The sequence below is a fragment of the Mustelus asterias genome, chromosome 7, assembly GCF_964213995.1.
Source record: "Mustelus asterias chromosome 7, sMusAst1.hap1.1, whole genome shotgun sequence".
Lineage (NCBI taxonomy): Eukaryota > Metazoa > Chordata > Chondrichthyes > Carcharhiniformes > Triakidae > Mustelus > Mustelus asterias.
In genome coordinates this window covers 11,550,139-11,566,107 of record NC_135807.1, presented here as the reverse complement: position 1 = coordinate 11,566,107, position 15,969 = coordinate 11,550,139, and the positions used below count along the sequence as shown (strand labels likewise).

General features: G+C 47.8%; 1 protein-coding gene across 1 annotated transcript in view; it reads right to left on the bottom strand.

Moving 5' to 3' along the window:
• Nucleotides 1-15,969, bottom strand: part of LOC144496035 (cadherin-7-like) — a 174,268-nt gene that overhangs the window by 67,717 nt on the left and 90,582 nt on the right. The window contains exons 7-8 of the mRNA XM_078216988.1: nucleotides 9,868-10,168; nucleotides 813-932 (exon numbers count right to left, since the gene is read on the bottom strand). Coding sequence (XP_078073114.1) covers nucleotides 813-932; nucleotides 9,868-10,168 — 421 coding nt within the window. The remainder of the gene's footprint in view (nucleotides 1-812; nucleotides 933-9,867; nucleotides 10,169-15,969) is intronic.

Below are 15,969 nucleotides of genomic sequence, written 5' to 3'. Positions count from 1 at the left end.
GCTGATCTGAAGTGGATCAGTTCCACTTACCCGCCTGATCCCTATAACCCCTAATTCCCTTATCGATCAGGAATCCATCTATCCGTGATTTAAACATATTCAACGAGGTAGCCTCCACCACTTCAGTGGGCAGAGAATTCCAGAGATTCACCACCCTCTGAGAGAAGAAGTTCCTCCTCAACTCCGTCCTGAACCGACCCCCCTTTATTTTGAGGCTGTGCCCTCTAGTTCTAGCTTCCTTTCTAAGTGGAAAGAATCTCTCCACCTCTACCCTATCCAGCCCCTTCATTATCTTATAGGTCTCTATAAGATCCCCCCACAGCCTTCTAAATTCCAACGAATACAAACCCAATCTGCTCAGTCTCTCCTCATAATCAACACCCCTCATCTCTGGTATCAACCTGGTGAACCTTCTCTGCACCCCCTCCAATGCCAATATATCCTTCCGCAAATAAGGGGACCAATACTGCACACAGTATTCCAGCTGCGGCCTCACCAACGCCCTTGTTGTCTCTGTGGAGTTTGCACATTCTCCCCATGTCTGCATGGGTTTCCTCCAGGTGCTCCAGTTTCCTCCCACAGCCTGAAAGACGTCCTGGGAACGGTGCATTGACCCGGACAGGCGCCGGAGTGTGGGACTCGGGGAATTTCACAGTAACTTTGTTGCAGTGTTAATGTAGGCCTTACTTGTGACTAATAAATAAACTTTTACTTTAAAAGTCCTGTGCACACCTTCCAAGTTCAATGTCTCTTATTGCGCAAGCAAGCCAATTAAGTCTTCCTTACTGCGAGGTACAAGATACTTATCTCACCTGTTGTTGGCTCCACCAAGAAATATGGTTGTCCCTGCAGGATGTGGTACAGTATCCTGGCATGGCTCCCATAGGAAGGGTCATCAGCATCCGTCGCTGTCACTTGAGTAACAAAGGTCCCTGCACAGAGTATGAATAATGAGTTCATTAAAGCTTTCCTCTGCAGCATCAACTCTTTCCAATGCCGCGAGACTGAATGTGCGTTTCTGCACAGAGACATCAGTACAGAAGATTATCCAAATAGAAAGGGACGCAGTCCAAACAAGCAGAACTGAAACACGTCATGTTGCAGCTGTATAGAAGTAAAGCAAAGTAAAGTTTATTTATAAGTGAGCTTACATTATTTACAAGTAAGCTTACATTAACACTGCAAGGAGGTTACTGTGAAAATCCCCTAGAACTCCACCCACATTGTCTGTACCTTTAAGACCTGGCTGGCTGTAGAGATTTGCATTCTAATTAGTATTCTGTAACTTGATTTCTGTGTCTGTGCACTGTTTGAGAGCAGATATCCACTCCATCTGACGAAGGAGCAATGCTCCGAAAGCTAATGGTATTTGCTACCAAATAAACCTGTTGGACTTTAACCTGGTGTTGTGAGACTTCTTACTGTGTTTACCCCAGTCCAACGCCGGCATCTCCACATCATTATATAACCTTACCATAACACTCCAACTTTTATACTCGATACTCCGATTTATAAAGGCCAATGGACCAAAGGCACTCTTTACGACCCTATCCACCTGTGACGTCACTTTTAGGGAATTCTGTACCTGTATTCCCAGATCCCTCTGTTCAACTGCACTCTTCAGAGTCCTACCATTTACCCTGTACGTTCTTCTTTGGTTTGTCCTTCCAAAGTGCAATATCTCACACTTGTCTGCGTTAAATTCCATTTGCCATTTTTCAGCCCATTTTTCTAGTTGGTCCAAATCCCTCTGCAAGCTTTGAAAACCTTCCTCACTGTCCACTACACCTCCAATCTTTGTATCATCAACAAACGTGCTGATCCAATTTACCACATTATCATCCAGATCATTGATATAGATGACAAACAACAATGGACTCAACACCGATCCCTGCGGCACACCAGTAGTCACAGGCCTCCACTCAGAGAAGCAATCCTCCACAACCACTCTCTGGCTTCTTCCATTGAGCCAGTGTCTAATCCAATTTACTACCTCCCCATGTATACCTAGCGGCTGAACCTTCCTAACTAACCTCCCATGAGGGACCTTGTCAAAGGCCTTGCTGAAATCCAGGTAGACAACATCCACCGCCTTCCCTTCATCCACTTTCCTGGTAACCTCCTCGAAAAACTCTAATAGAATGGTCAAACATGACCTACCACGCACAAACCCATGTTGACTCTCCCTAATAAGTCCCTGTCTATCCAAATATTTGTAGATCCTATCCCTTATCACACCTTCCAATAACTTGCCCACCACCGACGTCAAACTTACTGGCCTATAATTTCCCAGATTTCTTTTGGAACCTTTTTTAAACAACGGAACAACATGAGCCACCCTCCAATCATCCGGCACCTCCCCCGTGAATACTGACATTTTAAATATGTCTGCCAGGGCCCCTGCAAGTTCAACACTAGCTTCCCTCAAGGTCCGTGGGAATACCCTGTCCGGTCCTGGGGATTTATCCACTCTGATTTGCCTCAAGACAGCGAGCACCTCCTCCCCTTTAATCTGTAAAGGTTCCATAACCTCCCTACCTGCTTGCCCTATTTCCGTAGACTCCATGTCCGTTTCCTCAGTAAATACAGATGCAAAAAAACCATTTAGTATCTCCCCCATCTCTTTTGGTTCCATACACAGTCTACCACTCTGGTCTTCAAGAGGACCAATTTTATCCCTCACTATCCTTTTGCTCCTAACATACCTATAGAAGCTCTTTGGATTTTCCTTCACTCTGTCTGCCAAAGCAACCTCATGTCTTCTTTTAGCCCTCCTGATTTCCCTCTTAAGTAGCTAGTAAGTAGATAGTAATTCCAAAGATTCACAACCCTCTGAGTGAAGAAAATTCTTCTCTTCTCAGTCCAACATGTTAGTTTTTATAATAAGCCTATGATTGTGTACGAATACCTGCACGGTGGCACAGTGGTTAGCACTGCTGCCTCACAGCGTCACTGTCTGTGTGGAGGTTGCACATTTTCCCCGTGTCTGAGTGGGTTTCCTCCGGGTGCTCCAGTTTCCTCCCAGAGTCCAAAGATGTGCGGGTTAGGTGCATTGGCCATGCTAAATTGTCCCTTACTATCCCGGGATGTGTAGGTTAGAGGCATTAGCGGAGTAAATGAGGTTCGGGCCTGGGGTGGGATTGTTGTTGGGACAGGCTCAATGGGCTGAATGGCCTCCTTCTGCACTGTTGGGATTCTATGAAATGACAATGGCAAATCTATTTAAATCTGGTGAAGATCTAGAAACTCAGGGCAGTAAATACCAAAGGAGGACTATAGGAGTCCAATACTCTCAGTCGCACTCTCAGCATATTTTATCCAGTACATCATAAAAAACCTTACCCGAATATATTATTATAATTTTGTGTGTCAGGGCTGTCAGAAATATGCATTGCAGTGACAAAAAAGGCATTTTTATTATTTCTGAGAGACATACCTCGAGAGACAGTAACAAAATAATGAATGCTGAGGAGGAAATATTCAGAGAATTGGCCTTGGAATTGTACTTTAAGGAATGTCTTAAAGGAGAGAGTGGGGGAGAAGCAGAAAGATTTAACGAGGGAAGAAAGTTGGAGAGATAGAAACGTTTATCGAGGAAGGAGAGAAAGAGAGGCAGAAATAGAGTCATGGAATTCCTCCAGTGCAGGAGGAGGCCATTCGGCCCATCGAGTCTGCACTGACAACAATCCCAACCAGACCCTATCCCCATAACCCCACATATTTACCGTCCTAATCCCCCTGACACTAAGGGGCAATTTAACATAGGCCAATCAGCCTAACCCGCATGTCATTCGGACTGTGGGAGGAAACCGGAGAACCCAGCAGAATTAAGGAAAATCCCAAGGCTTTTTATACATATATAAAGAGTAAGAGGGCAGCCAGGAAGAGGGTTGGCCCACTCAAGGACAGGGGATGGAATCTATACATGGAGTCATAGGAAATAGACGAGGTATTAAATGAGTACTTTGCGTCAGTATTCACCAAAGAGAAGGACTTGGTGGATGATGAGTCTGGGGAAAGGGGTGTAGATAATTTGAGTCATGTTGAGATCACAAAGGAAGAGATTTTGGGGATCTTGAGAAACATTAGGTTAGACAAGTCCCCAGAGTCCCAGAATACTGAGAGAAGCAAGGGAGGAAATTGCTGGGGCCTTGAGAGAAATCTCTGTATCCTCACTGGCTACAGGGGGCGGCACGGTAGCACAGTGGTTAGCACTGCTGCTTCACAGCTCCAGGGTCCCAAGTTCGATTCCCGGCTCGGGTCACTGTCTGTTTGAGTTTGCACATTCTCCTCGTGTCTGCATGGGTTTCCTCCGGGTGCTCCGGTTTCCTCCCACAGTCCAAAGATGTGCGGGTTAGGTTGATTGGCCAGGTTAAAAATTGCCCCTTAGAGTCCTGAGATGCGTAGGTTAGCGGGATTAGAGGGTAAATATGTGGGGGTAGGGGTAGGGCCTGGGTGGGATTGTGGTCGGTGCAGACTCGATGGGCCGAATGGCCTCCTTCTGCACTGTAGGGTTTCTATGATTTCTATGATTTCTACAGGGGAGGTCCTAGAGGCTTGGAGAAGAGTCAATGTTGTTCCTTTGTTTAAGAAGGGTAGCAAGAATAACCCAGATAATTACAGGCCGGTGAGCCTTACATCAGTGCTAGGGACATTATTGGAGAGGATTCTTCGAGACAAGATTTACTCCCACTTGGAAATAAGTGGACGTGTTAGCAAGAGGCAACATGGTTTTGTGAAGGGGAGGGTCATGTCTCACTAACTTGATTGAGTTTTTTGAGGAAGTGATGAAGATGATTGATGAGGGTAGGGCAGTGGATGTTGTCTACATGGACTTCAGTAAGGCCTTTGACATCGTCCCTCATGGAAGGCTGGTACAGAAAGTGAAGTTGCATGGGATCAGAGGTGAGCTGGCAAGTTGAATACAGAAGTGGCTCGGTCATAGAAGACAGAGGGTAGCAGTGGAAGGGTGTGTTTCTGAATGGAGGGCTGTGACAAGTGGCGTTCCTTAGGGATCAGTGCTGGGACCTTTGCTGTTTGTAATATATATAAATGATTTGGAGGAAAATGTAACTAGTTTGATTAGTAAGTTTGCGGACGACATAAAGATTGGTGGATTTGTGGAAAGCGATGAGGACCATCAGAGGATACAGCAGGATATAGATAGGTTGGAAACTTGGGCGGAGAGATGGCAGATGGAGTTCAATCTGGACAAATGTGAGGTAATACATTTTGGAAGATCTAATAAAGATAGGAAATATACAGTAAATGGCAGAACCCTTCAGAGTATGATAGGCAAAGGGATCTGGGTGTACAGGTACACAGGTCACTGAAACTGGCAACGCAGGTGGAGAAAGTAGTTAAGAAGGCATATGGCAGCTTGCCTTCATCGGCCGGGGCATTGAGTTTAAAAATTGGCAAGTCATGTTGCAGCTTTATAGAACCTTAGTCAGGCCACACTTGGAATATAGTGTTCAATTCTGGTCGCCACACTACCAGAAGGATGTGGAGGCTTTGGAGAGGGTACAGAAAAGATTTACCAGGATGTTGCCTGCTCTAGAGGGCACTAGCTATGAGGAGAGGTTGGAGAAACCTGGTTTGTTCTCACTGGAACGACAGAAATTGAGGGGCGACCTGATAGAAGTCTACAAGATTATGAGGGCCATGGACAGAGTGGATAGTCAGAAGTTTCTTCCCAGGGTGGAAAAGTCAATTACTAGGGGGCATAGGTTTCAGGTGTGAGGGGCAAGGTTTAAAGGAGATGTACGAGGCATGTTTTTTACACTGAGGGTGGTGGGTGTCTGGAACTCGTTGCCGGGGCGGTAGTGGAAGCGGATGCGGTAGTGATTTTTGAGGAGCATCTGGACAAGTACATGAATAGGATGGGAATAGAGGGATATGGTCCTCGGAAGGGTAGGGGGTTTTAGTTCAGTCGGGCAGCATGGTCGGTGCAGGCTTGGAGGGCCGAAGGGCCTGTTCCTGTGCTGTAATTTTCTTTGTTCTTTGTTCTCACCCGGAGGAAACCCACGCAGACACGGGGAGAACGTGCAAACTCCACACAGACAGTTACCCAATCCGGTAATTGAGCCCGAATCCATGGCGCTCTGAGGCAGCTGTGCTAACCACCGTGCCACTGTGCTGCCCGTGCCAAAATGTTTAGCGAGGGGAGAGATGTGGAGAGGCAAAACCTAAGACATCCCAAGTATACATGGGTGGGGGCAGTGGTATTTGGGAGGTTGGTTTGAACTGCATTGGGATAGAATTGTTTCTCAAATCCTCAATTTGATTCCGGCTCTGGCCTGGAGGGCAAACAGGATTCCCGCTGCACTTTCGTTAAAATACAGCAAAAGAACAGAAGCTGCTCCATGGAAATTCTAGCAACCAAGCACCAACAACCTATCCTGGTCCCCCCATGCCGACACTATAGTTCAGAAACCCCACCATGCCTCCATTTTCTCAGGAGACTAAGGAACTTTGGCATGTCAGCTACGACTCTCACCAACTTTTACAGCACTTTTACTTTGATGCACCATAGAAAGCATTCTTTCTGGTTGTATCACAGCTTGGCATGGCTCCTGCTCTGCCCAAGACTGCAAGGAACTACTAAGGGTTGTGAATGTAGCCCAATCCATCACGCAAACCAGCCTCCCATCCATTGACTCTGTCTACACTTCCTGCTCCCCCGGAAAAGCAGCCAGCATAATCAAGGACCTCACGCACCCGGGACATTCTCTCTTCCACCTTCTTCCGTCGGGAAACAGATACAAAGTTCTGAGGTCAAGTACCAACTGAATCAAGAACAGCTTCTTCCCTGCTACCTTCTGACTTTTGAATGAACCTACCTTACATTAAATCGATCTTTCTCTGCACCCTGGTTATGACTGTAACAGAAAATTCTGCACTCTCTCATTTCCTTCTCTATGAACGGTATGTTTTGCCTGTGTTGCGCGCAAGAAACAATACTTTTCACAGTATGCTGATACATGTGACAATAAATCAATTCAAAAAATTCCTTGTCCATGCACCACAATGATATAATTCACAAGCCTCTAATGACACAGAGTCCCATCTCGTGGGAACTGTTCTGTCCCTCTTCTGGGGGCTGTATATTTCAGGTTGATATTGCTGAAACAGGCCTTCGGGAGAGGACACCAAACCTATCACTTTGCCCCATTGGAAAAGTACGCACTCAACAATGACCAACTGGGAGGGCAAGGATTAGCCAACCTTCCAGGTTACTCAACGATAAGGACGTTGTCAGCGAGGCAAGGGATGGGTGGGAGACAGCTCATGCGGATCATTTTGATGCCAATAGTACAGGGTTCGACAATCCCTATGCTGGAGCAGGTGGATTTGGGAGCTGCGTGACTGCCCTATCTACACTGGAGACCATGCCACTGTGAGTCAGGGCTGCCTTCGGAGGGAGAACTCAAGAAGGAAGTATCTGATGCACGTGTGCTTGTGTTCTGAACATATCTGAGGCACGATTGGGGGAAATGCAGGATAACAGCAGGAACTAGCGTTCATATAATGCCTCTAATGCCAAAGAAAATCTCAGCGTGCATCACACAGGGAGGATCAAAATATGAAATTCTGAAGTTTTTCATCCTGCACACATCAGGACAACCACAAAGATGTCAGATTTCAAGCGATCACAGCATACATTCATATACAGGGGTTTGGACAAAAAGAGTATGTTCAGGCCACGCACCTTTTTTAAAATTACCTGGGAGATGGGGAGCCTATGGTTCCCCGTTGTTTTCTCCATGGAAACGTCTTGGCCAATCAGAGTCAACCTACCAACCAACACTTTACTCCTGAAGTGTAAATTGTTGTGATAGTTTGAAATTTGGCACTCTTGACATACAATGGTGTAACCACCACTCAATCCCCCGCTGTCAACATCCTTGAGGGTACCGTTGAGCAGAAACTCAACTGGACTCGCCACATAAACACAGTGGCTACAAGAGCAGGTCAGAGGCTAGGAATACTGTGGCGAGTAACTCACCTCCTGACTCCCCAAAGCCTGTCTACCATCTACAAGGCACAAGTCAGGAGCGTGATGGAATACTCCCCACTTGCCTGGGTGGGTGCTGCTCTAACAACACTCAAGAAGCTTGACACCATTCAGGACAAAGCAGCCCCCTTCATTGGCACCACATCTACAAACATCCACTCCCTCCACCACCGACGCTCAGTAGCAGCAGTGTGTACTATCTACAAGATGCACTGCAGCAATTCATCAAAGATCCTTAGACAGCACCTTCCAAACCCACGACCACTTCCATCTAGAAGGACAAGGGCAGCAGATACATGGGAACACCACCACCTGCAAGTTCCCCTCCAAGCCACTCACCATCCTGACTTGGAAATATATCGCCGTTCCTTTGCAGTCGCTGGGTCAAAATCCTGGAATTCCCTCCCTAACGGCATTGTGGGTCAACCCACAGCACGTGGACTGCAGCGATTCAAGAAGGCAGCTCACCACCACCTTCTCAAGGGCAACTAGGGATGGGCAATAAATGCTGGCCAGCCAGCGACGCCCATGTCCCACGAATGAATAAAAAAACAGTTTGTGTTTGATCTGATGGGTGGAAAAGCTAATAAATGTTTGCCGTTCATGTCTTTCTTTTCAGCAACATTCGCGAGGTGTGTTGTGCGGTGAAAAGAGAGGCAGCTGGAGAGACAGAGCTTTGGAAACGAATGATGGGTGGGAAACTCAATCGTCAATGATGGAAAGCCTGATCCAGAGGAAGGATGAGGTGTAAATTGAACTCCAAAAGAAGCAAGATGCTGTGACTGACAGAAATCCAAAATAAAAACAGAAGATATTGGAAATACTCGACTGGTTGGGCAGCATCTATGGAGAGTTAAGCAGAGTAAACATTTCAGTTTGAAGCTGCACTCAGTCAGGCAGATGGAGAACTTATACAGTGAAGGATTGACCAATCAATCCAGAGAAAACGCTGGAAAAATTCAGCAGGCCTGGTGGCATCTGTGAGGAGAGAAAAACAGAGTAAACAGCTGGAATTTTACCGCCCTGCCCGCCCATGGGTACCAGAGCGGGCGAGGGCGGACAATGGGAGGGTCTGTTGACCTCGGGCGGGATTTTATGGTTTCGGGATGAGCGAGGCCACAGAATCCCGCCCAGTCCAATAGAACTCTTTTTCAGAAATGGTGCCTTTGGCTTCATCTACTTTTTCTTCTCGGGTTGACAGGGTGGCACGGTGGCACAGTGGTTAGCATTGCTGCCTCACAGCGCCAGGGACTCGAGTTCCATTCCCGACTTGGGTCACTGTCTGTGCGTAGTCTGCACTTTTTCCCCGCATCTGCGTGGGTTTCTTCCCACAGTCCAAAAGATGTGCTGGTGCAGTGCATTGGTCATGCTAAATTCTCTCTGTGTACCTGAACAGGCGCCAGAGTGCGGCAACTGGGGGATTTTCACAGTAACTTCATTGCAATGTTAATGTAAGCCGACTTAAGGCTGTATAAGGGAGACACAGTCGCACAGTGGTTAGCACTGCTGCCTCACAGCGCCAGGGACTCGGGTTCGATTCCCGGCTTGGGTCACTGTCTGTGCAGAGTTTGCACGTTCTCCCCGTGTCTGCGTGGGTTCCCTCTGGGTGCTCCAGTTTCCTCATACAGTGCAAAAATGTGCAGGTTAGGTGGAATGACCAATCTAATTGACCCTTAGTGTCAGAGGGAGTAGCTAGGGTAAATGCATGGGGTTTTTGGCATGGGGCCTGGGTGAGATTGTGGTCGGTGCAGACTCGATGGGCCAAATGGCCTCCTTCTGCATTGTAGCGATTCTATGAGATTTGTGATGCCAATGAATAAAATGTAAAACTTTAAATTGTCCTCCCTTACCATCAGGTGACATTTCAGGAACCGTGGCAACATATGGACCATCCAGAAACTGGGGTTCATTGTCATTGATGTCCTGAACTTTAATCATGAACTCGGATTCTGGTTCGACGTGCTGGTTGGTCGCTCTGTCCACCACTTGCGCTTGCAGGATATAAAATGGCTTCACCTCTCGGTCCAGCCTCTTTATGAGGTAAATGTCACCTTTATCCTCATCGATGGTGAATAGAGATCCAGCTCCGTCACCTGTCAGGTTGTACCTCAGAGAACCATTGCCGTAGTTCGAATCCGAGTGAAGCTGGAGCTGGAATTCATGTAAATAGTTAAATCAGTATCAGATAATTCATCTGGGGTCACATGTAGTTACAATATTGGCAAATAGCTAAGCAAACAAATCACCTTCCAAACTGGCGACCTCTACCACCGAGAAGGACAAAGGCAGTTTGATGCATGGGAACACCACCAGGGGAGACAATGGCCTAGTGTTATTGTTGCTAGGCTAGTAACCCAGGCACTGGGTAATGCTCAGGGGACCCGGGTTCAACTCCCACCATGGTGGAATTTGAATTCAATAAAAAAAATCAGGAATTAAGAATCTACTGATGACCATGAAACCATTGTCGATTGCCAGAAAAACCCACCTGGTTCACTAATGTCCTTTAGGAAAGGAAATCTGCCATCCTTACCCGGTCTGGCCTACCTGTGACTCCAGAGCCACAGCTATGTGGTTGACTCTTAACTGTCCTCATGTGTGGGCAATAAATGAATTAAAAAACCCTTCAAAGACACTGAGTGGGATTCTCCCAAAAGCTTTTTAAGTGTTGGATTTGCGTAAAAACTGGAGTAACACCTGCTGGTTTTTTCAGCAGGAGTTTCAGAATGAATCTCCCACCTCGGTGCACGGCAGAGTGCCCTAGCGTGAATCATGCTGAAATTCAGGGGGCAGGGCCTATTCCCGCTGGAGAGGCCGGCAGCATAGCGCTGAGTGGGCCACTGCGCATGCGCAGTAGCCCGGCACTGCCACCTTCCCGATTGCTGGCTAGCCCCGCGATCCTGCATTGTCTGCCATGTGACCCCTCACCCATGGCCCGATTGGTGGTTCCCCGAATATGTCCGGGCCCAGCCTCGACTCCCGCCCCACCACCCCCCTGATTCCCCCCGCCCCACCGGCAGTCCCGCTCCCCCCCCCTGCCCCCCCCCCCCCCTGCCCCCCCCCCCCCCCCCCCCCCCCCACAGTGCCCACCACCCCCACTGCAGCACCAACTCGCCCAGCAGGCTGCCTTTCCCCCCACCCGGAAGGCCCACCCTGATCGCTGACCTCTCTCATTCCCCCACCGATCTTGACTGCAGAGTGGGACGGGACCCTCCACCCCCACAGATCACCCCCTCCCACAGAAGCCCAGTCTCTATCAGGTCCTGCCCCGATTAAACCCTGCCCAATACCCAATGGGCAGTGGCAAGATGCGTCCTGGGCATTGGCACTTTGCCCCTTGGGCAGTGCCAGGGGGTCAGGCTGGCACTGCCATGGTGGCAACGCCCAGGGGGCAATCCCCAGCACCCAACCCTCTGGGGGGGCCTCGATTGCCCCCTCCCCCATTCACTCCAGTCGGGTCGGGCCGCCAGCTGGAGTGAAATACTCCTGGTCGGGGGATGAGGCTAGCGGGCCCAGAGGTTTCAGTGCCAGGCCCACTGACAGGGTTTAACTAATATTAAAATTACCTGCTGCATATATTAGGCAGCTCTGCACCGGGAAACGCGCAGAGGCCCAGGCGCCAAGCGCGTATCACGCGATTCAGCAGCTGCTCGAATCTCCCGGCCCACTACGCTAAAAACACAGCGCAGTGGGATGGGAGAATCGCCCACTGACTTGGGAATGCCTCACCATGCCTTCACCGTCGCTGGGTCAAAATCCTGGAATTGCCACCCTAACAGCACTGTGGGTGTGCTGCAGTGCCGCACTGGAGCGGTTCAAGAAGGCAGGTCACAGGGGCAATTAGGGATAAGGAATAAATGCTGATTTAGGCAGTGTAGCCCATGTCTCATGAATGAATTACAAAAGAGAGGCACAAGAGCAAAGTCCCACAAACAATAACATGATAATGACCAAGTCATCCATTTATCAATGGTGTTGATTGAAGGATAAATATTCATCAGAAAATAACTCCCCTTCTTCAAGGGCCAGGGGATCTTTTACATCCACCCGAGCAGGCAGATAGAGGCTCCATTGAAACCCATACCCAAATGCCAGCACCTCCAGCAGAGTGCTGCACTGGAACGTCAATCTAGATTATTCTGCTTCAGTCTCTGGAACGGGACTTGAACTTGGAACCTTTGGACTCAGAGGCGAGAGTGCTACAACTGAGTCACGGTTTATTAGCCCATGTTGACGGGCAGTTAAGAATTAACCACATTGCTGAGGATCTGGAGTCACAGGTGAGAGTGGCAGATGCCCATTTGATCCAGATGGGTTTTTATAACAATCGACGATAGTTGTCAGACTTGCTTTATGTTCCCGATTTATTAATGGAATTAACATTTCACCAGCTGCCGTGGTGGGGTTTGAACCCATGCCCTCAGAGCATCAGCCTGGGGCCCTTTAGGTTGCTAATTCAGTGACGTTCGCACTATACCACTGTCACAGTCAGGTGAGGAGGGGATAGGAATGCTCTCTTCTTTTCCTCCTCTTCCATTTACTGCAGCAGATTTATGTCAAGAAGTGCCAGTTCCATGAGTGTTTAACTGTTTATGTGCTGTGACTGTAAAAGACATGCACAGTCGGGTTTTTTCCAGCTTTTAAAAGGAGGGAATAGCTTTGATACCACTGAACCTGGTGTAAGTAAAATGATAATGGGTGGCACGGTGGCACAGAGGTTAGCATTGCTGCCACACATCGCCAGGGACCAGGGTTCAATTCCAGCCTCGGGTCACTGTCTGTGCGGAGACTGCACGTTCTCCCCGTGTCTGCATGGGTTTCCTCCGGGTGCTCCGGTTTCCTCCCACAGTCCAAATATGTGCAGGTTAGGTTGATTGGCTACGCTAAATTGTACGTAGTGTCAGGGGGATTAACAGGGTAAATGAGACTTCCGGGAATAGGGTCTGGGTGGGATTATGGTCGGTATATACTCGATGGGCTGAATGGCCTCCTTCTGTACTGGGGGGAATACTATGATTCTATGATTTTAAAAATGCTCTGAATTTCACATGTACATATGCTCAAAGTTCATAAGCACAAAGAAATCACAGAATGAGGAGGATAGATTAAGTAATTTAGAATTGGGTAAAATTAAAGGGATATACGGCTCCTGAAGGTTAATAACTCCGCTGGTTTCCTGCTGAACTCAGTAGCCCTGCCATTGTCGACATTGAGGGGGTTTAAAATGGTGGACAGAAGATTGATCTGTTCTTCAGGAGGCAGCAGCACTGGGTTGAGTTCTTTTTAAAAATCTCTCTCTGTGGACTGGAGATGGTCAAAACCCAAAGACAGGGTTCAACTTGCAAGCTGGAAGTAGAGGGAGCAAATGAAAGGAAGAGAAAGAGAGAGAAAGGATGCACTCATGGTCTTATTCCTTGCAAGTCTCAGTTGCTCGTTCTCTTTGGCAGAGAAAGCAAGTACTTGAAACATTGGTTTGTCACATGACCTTCTCTCACCAACTGCCCAGTGATTCAAATATGGTCCTGGCTAATGTATTCTTTTTATCTTGATTCGATCATGGCTGGGAATTCCTCAATCAGCCAGGGCCCTATTGGGTAAATGATCAAGCCTAATGGTTTGTCTCCAGGAAGCTGTCTGGACAATTTGCTAATGGGGTAGGAGCTCTCCCCCATTCACCTCTCTGAAGACAAATTATTGCTGCTGCAGTTTTTCACACAAGTTATTTCCATTTCAATCATTTTGGAATGTACAGTGATGCAAATTCACAGCCATCTGTGACTGTCAGCCCCGGTTCCTGCAATGTGGCTTCAATCATTTACAAAATGACAGCACAGGTGGCACGCTGACACAGTGGTTAGCACTGCTGCCTCACAGCGCCAAGGACCTGGGTTCAATTCTGGCCTTGGGTCACTGTCTACGTGGAGTCTGCACATTCTCCCCATGTCTGCGTGGGTTTCCTCTGGGTGCTCCGGTTTCCTCCCACAGTCCAAAGATGTGCGTGTTGGGTTGATTGGCCAGGCTAAGTTGATGCGTAGTGTCAGGGGGATTATTATGATAAACAGGTGGGATTGCGGCGATAGGGTCTGGGGGGGATTGTTGTCGGCGCAGGCTTGATGGGCCGAATGGCCTCTTTCTGCGCTGTAGGGATTCTATTCTCAAACTTAAAAAATCCGTTTGGGGTTTTCAGTCAGTAAATTCAAAAATCATTCTGTGAACCTCACAACTCCACCATCGTGTAACCATATCCTGGAGATGAAGTTTCAGACCCCGGAGATTTCAGGTCACTCCTGGAGACTTGTAATTGACACTGTAGCAAATCCAGGTGAAGTACAATGGCCTCCTCGGTGTGGGTGGGGGGTGGGGGTGGGGGGGGGGGGGGGGGGGGGTTGTATACAACTCAGATTTTCCATCCAGCATGAGGTGGATTTTGATGAATGTTGCCTATCGGTCGATGAATGGTCAAAGTCACTTCATTTCACTGTGAATGTGCGGTATAATGGCACCTTTAATCTGCGTGTGCTTCCGAAATACATTTATTCCACTTCAGTGATGGGAAGCAATCATCCTCAAGATCCCAATTCTCCTTCAGTGCAGAACATGTTTCGAGTGATCCAGAATGCAGAGAGTTTGAGCCGCTGTCAGGGACTGAGCAGTTGTAGATTGTGCTGACACTGTGCAGCGACCAAATTTATACTTCCTATCTTCCCTGCACCTTGTCAGTCAGTAAAACCTGGGCATCTGCTTCGGGATCAGGATATCCAATTCCTGGGATGACAGGTCTGTCATATCCCGCAGAAGGCTGTGGAGGCCAGGTCATTGAGTGTCTTTAAGACAGAAATAGATAGGTTCTTGATTAATAAGGGGATCGGGGTTATGGGGAAAAGGCAGGAGAATGGGGATGAGAAAAATATCAGCCATGATTGAATGGCGGAGCAGACTCGATGGGCCGAGTGGCCTAATTCTGCTCCTATGTCTTGTGGTCTTATATGAGGAGGGACTAAGTCGGTTAGGAACATGGAGTATTGTGTGCAGTTTTGGTGTCCTTATCTGAGGAAGGATGTCCTTGCTATAGACGGAGCACAGTGAAGGTTTACCAGGCTGATTCCTGGGATGGCAGGTCTGTCATATGAGGAGAGACTCAGTCGGTTAGGATTGTATTCATTGGAGTTTAGAAGAGTGAGAGGGGATCTCATAGAAACTTATAAAATTCTAACAGGGTTAGACAGGGTAGATTCGGAAAGAATGAGATTCAAAAAAATGAGATTCAAAAAAATAGTTTGAGGATAAGGGGTAAACCTTTTAGAACTGAGGTGAGGAGAAATTTCTTCACCCAGAGGGTGGTGAATGTGTGGAATTCATTACCACAGAAAGTAATTGAGGCTAAAACATTGTGCGATTTCAAGAAGAAATTAGATATAGCCCTTGGGGCTAAAGGGATTAAGGGATATGGGGGAAACGGGGGGATCAGGATATTGAATTCGATGATCAGCCATGATCAAGATGAATGGCGGAGCAGGCTCGAAAGGCCGAATGGCCTCCTCCTGCTGCTAGTTTCGATGCTTCAATTTTAAGAGAAAGGCTTTTGCTGTCAGAAGATTCTGAAACTGTGTGCAGGGCTAAAACTGCGCCAAATAGCAGGATTTCCAGATGTTTCAAGGCCCTGTGATCGCAGAGATGAAGTTTTCACATGATTCTACCCAGAGCTGTTTGACTCTCATTCTGGGCAAGGGAAACAATAACTTTTACCCAGGCTTGAAGTACGCATGGGATGATTTGCACGTGCAAGCAAGGGACCTGCCCAAGATGCAACCCGTGTCACTCCTTGCATAGCAAACAAAAAGGTAAGCACTTAGCACAATCATTCATGCCTTTGTTATCTCTTGCCTCGACTAGTGGGAATCAATTGTCCAGTGTTATTATCACCAGACTAATAATCCAGAAACTCAGCTAAT